General features: G+C 38.7%; 1 pseudogene and 1 gene segment (V, D, J or C); one reads left to right on the top strand and one right to left on the bottom strand.

Annotated features, from left to right (window-relative positions):
- The first annotated feature begins 358 nt into the window (after nucleotides 1-358).
- Nucleotides 359-2976, top strand: LOC114629983 (annotated as a pseudogene).
- A 2629-nt stretch (nucleotides 2977-5605) lies between these two features.
- Nucleotides 5606-6129, bottom strand: LOC114629982. The segment is given in 2 exon segments: nucleotides 5606-5985; nucleotides 6070-6129. Coding segments are annotated over 2 exon segments (426 nt in total).
- Nucleotides 6130-6570: the final 441 nt, after the last annotated feature.

The raw sequence follows: 6570 nt of genomic DNA, 5'->3' as shown, positions 1-6570 counted from the left end.
AAGAGAGAGAGGGAGAGAGAGGAAGAAATGAAGAGAGAGACAGAGAGAGACAGACACAGACACAGAGGAGACCTAGAGAATTGATATGTTACATGGTACTTGTGGAGGTGATAAGTGAACAATAAGGATTGGTAAGGTCACTACATGAGTGTCCTAGCCATCAGGGGCTGCTAGTTTTATCATTCTTGTAGCAGGGATCTGTGGCCTTTGGGATGGAAATGAACCAGAGGAATAGATGCAGAATAAGTGATAGCTGATAGCTGAATTTGGGAAGTTCCTAGAAGATGGAGGATAGAAGGAGGTCAAATGTCAGTATTTGGGTATTCTGGCTACACGAGTCAAGGGGAATGAAGAAAGCATGACTGCAGAGTGTGCTGAAAAGCAGAGGCTGGAAGAAGATCATGGAATTGTGGGTAAATGGTAGGTGGGGCTTTGGGTTATATCTTAGGAGAGGTGTTTAGGGAGATGAAGGTGCAAGATCATTATTTTGTCTCCTTCTCCTAACTTTGTGGGACAAGTGTAAGGCTCCTGGTAAACTGTGGTTGGAATTAGGGTACTTCTGAAGTAATGATTCCAGGAGAAGGAATACAAGATACTAGATAGACGGGTAGATGAGAATTTGGGGATTTGCTATTGGTGAGGAGGCTGTTACCTGATCCTCCCAGGCCTCTGGTTAGTCCCAGATAGATGGAGAGTGGCACTATTTATGGTATTTACACTTCATGCATATATTGCAAGTAAATTTATTTGATAAGTTTTAAAAAGTATTTACTGAGTTTTAAGACAGTGGGATAAAAAATGATATTGTATATTAAAGATTCTCCACCCATAAATACACAGGAAGGCTGAAAGAGAGAGCCTGGAGTACAACAATCCATGTATATGGAAACATCAAGACTGGACTATTCTGCTTCCATTAGAAAACAGTCAACCTCTGTCCTAAGAGAAACAGCCAGTTTCCCATGAGCAACTCTGGGAAGCAACGAATGTTTTATTATCCTCCACTATATTGTTTTATGGCTATTAAATCACCTTAAAGCTTCTCATGATATATATATATATATATATATATATATATATATATATATGGAGATTGTTGTATATCTAATATGATGGTTAGTATTTGTTATCAACATGACTGAAAATAAAAAATGGAGAGTGTACCTGTCAGAGGCTTCTGCTTAATTTTAAGTGGACAGATATACTTCTATTTTGGATCTTTCAGGTAGGAAGGCACATCTTTAGTCCACATTTTTAATTCCAATCTTCCCCAGGCCACATTTTCTGCTGGAAGCTTGCAGAGGACAAGGAAGAAGGAAGATTTTTCTCTGCTTTGCTTGCTCAGCTTGGTATCTTATGGAATCCAGAATAACCAGCCCAAGGGTGGCCCCACCCACAATAGGCTAAGCCCTTCCATTTCAGTTATTAATTAAGAATGTGGTTTACATGTTTTCTACAGGCTGATTTTGTGAAGATGTTGTCTCAAATGAACCTTCCTTGCTCTGATAGCTCTACTTTGTGTCACATTGACATAGAACCTGCCAGGACACCCAATTTATATTCATATACTTTTAGAAATTTGATTTACATTGTTATATCTTTACTTTTACCTATGGACAAGTCCAGGCTTGTAGGAGAAGGACCATAGGGATGTGAGAGCTCAAAGCAGAATTCAATGAGGGCATTCTTGTAGGATTTCACAGTGCAAGCCTCCACAGAGACTCTATCACAGAAGCAGTGGAACAGTGGGGGTCAGAAAAAATGAACGTGGAATTGCAAAAATATATTTTAAATGAAAGTGGCATTTTCCTTGTTTACTTATCTGGGATTTCTGGGTCACATTACCGACCTTGTATATGTAATGTTTTCTATGTCCTCCAAATTATTTCCCATTGTTGTAGCAGAACCATGTTCCCATAACGTGGAAAAGGATACATTTATCTTCATACTTACAAGAGCTATTTTTGTTTTCCTTCTAATAAATGACTGTCATGGAGTGAAGCGAGATTTATTCCTACGTATTGGGCCGTGCTGCTTATGGTGGCACTGGAGATGGGTGTGATTGCTGCCATGAGAGATGGTTTCATCAAGTGTGTTGATCGTGATGCTTGAATGTTCTTCTACTTCAGTGAGATTCTAGATGGGAACTAGCTCCATATTGCAGATGAAGTAGTGGTTCCTGATATGCTCTCTGCCCAAAGAAATCATGGTATTAGGAAGCTAATCCCACCATCTACTCTGGCAAAGTCTTTCGTCCTCTGAGAGGTGTTGATCCAACACAGATTGAGTACCAAGAAATAATTGGGATTGTGGAGGAGGGGGATATGAAAGGTGAAGTGTATCCTTTTGGCATAGTTGGGATGGCCTACAAAGGGGATTACCTATAGAAAGGGGAGAGTGTCAGGTTCCCATTGTGAGTACTTGGCCAAAATGCACAAACTATGGCCTACAACATCACACCCCTTCCTAGGGCTACTGTGGAGTGTGTGAAAGTTCAGTTTGGCTTTATTAACTATGAAGTAGGAGATAGCAAAAAGCTCTTTTTCTATGTGAAAGAAATTCAGGACGGCATTGAACTACAGGCAAGAGGTGAGGTAGAATTCTCACTGATCCTTAATCAATTGGGAAATGCAGTGCCTGTAATGTTTGGCGAGTCTGTGAAGGTCCCAAAGCTGGTGCAGCTCCTCGACCTGATCTGTTGGTCAATCGCTTAAAGGACATCACCCTGGATGATGCCAGTGCTCCACGTCTAATGGTTCTTCGCCAGTCAAGGGGACCAGATAACTCAATGGGATTTGGTGCAGAAAGAAAGATCCGTCAAGCTGGTGTCATTGACTAACCACGTCCACAAAGCAGATCATTAATCCACTATGGTCAAATCGGGGGGATTCTGGTGAAGGGTTCTGAATATCTTCCTCTTGATCCCTCCCAAAATCTGGAATACTTATTCTATTGAGCTATTACACCAGTTTTAACGCCTTCCTCGTGTTATGTTTAAAGAAAAAAAATAAATTTAAGGAACCATTTTAAAATTATGCACAGTTGCAGCCTGGAAAACATAAGGTGGTGCTTTATAGTGTCAATTTAGGAGCTTTGTTTGATGCACTTAACACAACTGGTAACTGAAAATTCCACTTGGCCTGTGTAAGTGAACAATCCAGACTGTTACTTTGTTGGCCCTATGAAATTCTGCACTCTAGTCAGTATATACTCTACCTTCATGACTTAACACTCAGCTGCATTCTTTTCCTTTTTTTCCCCTGTTCATTATGCTTTAATTCTGAGGACCATATGAAGGTAGAATATATTACTTTTAAAAATTGCAAAAATTTATTTAGCAAACCATTTTCTTAAGTTGATGGCCAAATGTTAAAATGTTATTTTCATATCATTTATAATCTTGCCACAATCCACTTAACGAAGTTTGATTACATTTCAGTGAAAACTATCTTCCAGAGTAGTTTTTTTCTTTTCTTCCTGGGATGGAGGGGATAAATAACTTTACTACAGTTAGTATGTGTGGTGTAGAATTTCATGCAAATGAAGCGTGCCAGCAGTGTGATAATTTAAACATATTTAAACAAAAGACAAATGCACAAAATTGCTGCTACTTAGTTCACTGCAGCTTCTAGGACCCGGTTTCTTTTACTGATTTAAAAACAAAATGAAAAAAAAAATAAAAAAGTTATGCCTGAAATGAATCCTGTTTTTTTTTTTTTTTTTTTTTTTTTTAATAAATAGCCTCCTGGTTCCAGTGCCTTGTTCAATACAGGCACTCGATCCTTGGTGTAGCTTCTGTTCAACTTTTATCATGGTAACAGATTGGCCTGATTTCTCAGCCGTCATCTTGAATTGGCCCCAAACAGGGTCCCTGGCAAGTGGAGTGAAAGCTTTTTGTCTAAAGACGACAAGGGTCAGCTCAGGGGTTGTCATGGAGGGCATTTTCAAAATCTTCCCCCATAGTCATTTGAGGTTTTGAACTCTGGGTAAAGAGGCCATTTATCTTTGTGAAAACAAAACATTTTTGCTTTCTCGGGTTTTATGTTAATGGCAAAAAGAATGGACGTGAATAAAGTTTTACTGATTTTTGAGACACACACACACACACACACACACACACACACACAAGACTGTCATACCATTGGTTACAGGGAATATATAAATTTGGATTCATTACATTTTTCTGGAGATTAAAGATATGAGATATATGCAACTTATTTTGCCCACATGAATTGGCCAAGATAAAGGAAACCAATCAGAAAATGGAGGACAGAAAGATGTCCGCCATGAGGACATCACCTCTGTTTCTTGATCTACGTGTTATCCTGTGAAATAATATCTCAGAGAAGGAACTGAAATGAGTTCTCCTTGAGAAGAAAATAAGACTGATCTGGTAAGGCAATATCCTTACCTATACTAGTGAATAGTGTTGTCTCAAGCACAAGATTTATCAATCAAAATGAGGATAGTGTTTTTGAAATACTAACAATTGAATCTACTACTCATATAATGACACAAGAACCCTTCCTTTGATTATTTCATAGCATTGAATGAGAAGTTTTTATAAAATATTATATTTTAAATTATGTGTATATGTACCTGTGTGGGCAGTGTAGTGTGCATGTAGGTCAAATATACTGGTTCTTCTGAACTTACAAGTGCATATGAGATCCTCATTGTGGGTGGAGGTCAAGAACTGAAACTTGATCCCCTCCTACAGTAGTAAGTATGCTCTCATAACCACTGAGCTGTTTCTACTTTGATCACTTTCTCTCTCATTTTTCCTCAGCTTTGTTCATAAATGTCTAAATATCACTTCAATCTGGATGCACCTGGAGGACACTTTATCAATGACAGCCAGGATCCAAGAGAATAAAACAGCATCTTGTCAAGTGGGACCCAAACATCTGATCTGAGGTAAAGTAAAATTAGGGCAGGCTGATCATAGATTGAACAGTGTAGAATAATAAGACTAATGAGTTAGATGGGAAGGATTATTTCAATAATGATATGTATGGATGTTGGCCACAGTTAATAACAGGATAGTATATTCTTCATTTATGGATAGCAGATCTTATGAGTTAACACTCAGAATGACAACTGTGTCATCATTTAATTGTGTACTTTAGTTTGAAAACTTTCTGTTAGAGAAGATAAATACGGAAAAGAATGAATGTCTTAAAGAAGTATAGGAAAATGTAATTGAGCACTAGAAAGAAAGAAATTTTAAACAATTAATTTTAAACATCAGTTAAGTAAACAGTAGAAAGATTAATAAAACTGCAATCATGAGAGAGAAAAGCATCCATTACCAAATCCCTCTGGCTGTCCTCACCTACACAGTGCTCCAGTGAGTTTTCTTGATAAAAATCAACTCAATATTTTGTTCTCATTGTATATTGTTACATTGTAAAACTGTTTAAAAATTCTTCTAGCGTGTCAACAAACCAGAAATTTAATAGAATATGACAACGAAGAACAGATTCTGAAGAATTTTCATGGCTAGAAGAAGAGTCTACATCTTTAACTTTAAAACACATACTCACACAGCGTGGGCCAGAACTTCCTAGATTCTGAAGTGAACATAGGAAGAACTTGTTGGTCTTCAGCGCCCCCTGCTGGTCCTGAAAACCTTGTAGGGAGGATTTTGTGCAAGATCACAACGGATTGCCATCACTGTGTATCTAGCACAGTAGTATGTGGCCGTGTCTTCAGTTTGCATATTGTTCATTTTTAAGAAAACCTGTCTCTTGGAGGTGTCCCTGCTGATGCTCAGTCTGGATTTGAGAGCTGAATTATAATCTGTGGCTCCATTACTCCCTATTACTACCATCCACTCCAGACCCTTTCCTGGGGGCTGGCGAACCCAGTTTATAGCATTGTTCATTAATGAGAACCCAGAGACAGTGCAGGTGAGAGACAGGGACTGTGAGGGCTGCACCAGTTCGGGTCCTGACTCCTTCAGCTGCACCTGGGACCGGACACCTGGGGAAAAGTAATGTAAACATTAGCCATAAATCTTATAAATTAAACACCTGAGTACCTCTCATCAAAATCTAAAACACTTACAGCTTGTAAAGGTCACCAGGCAGAGGAACAGCACCAGGACAGCCATGCTCTGATGGAGGCTCTAGTGAGAAGGAGATGAAGCTTCTCAGCTAGGCCTGGGCTTTCAGCCTGAGCTGAGGGCTGCTTTGCATTGGGGGAGGTTCCTGAGAGGATAAAAGGAAACACCAGACAAGATTTCCAGTTTCCTTTCAATATTCTTCTGATTATCTTTGTACTTCTTAGAAAAAATGGAGCTGAAAACTCAAAAGCTTCTTTTTGTTAATGTCTAGATTTCCAATTCTGAATAAATAGAAGAAATTTCTAGTCACATTATGCAGTCTTTGGAAGCAAAATGGTGAGGCGATAGTGAGGTTTACAGTAAGTGAATCCTTACTCATACAATGAAAGTAGAACAAGATACCTTATCTTCATATGCAATTGTATTTCATTGTCAATTGCACTAGAGGATGTAGCATGGAATTGGGATCTTTTTATTTATCGGAACCTCTATCTCTTGTATAC

The sequence above is a fragment of the Grammomys surdaster genome, unplaced genomic scaffold, assembly GCF_004785775.1.
Source record: "Grammomys surdaster isolate TR1022 unplaced genomic scaffold, NIH_TR_1.0 323, whole genome shotgun sequence".
Lineage (NCBI taxonomy): Eukaryota > Metazoa > Chordata > Mammalia > Rodentia > Muridae > Grammomys > Grammomys surdaster.
The sequence above is the reverse complement of the archived record's forward strand: the minus strand, read 5'-3'. Positions and strand labels throughout refer to the sequence as shown.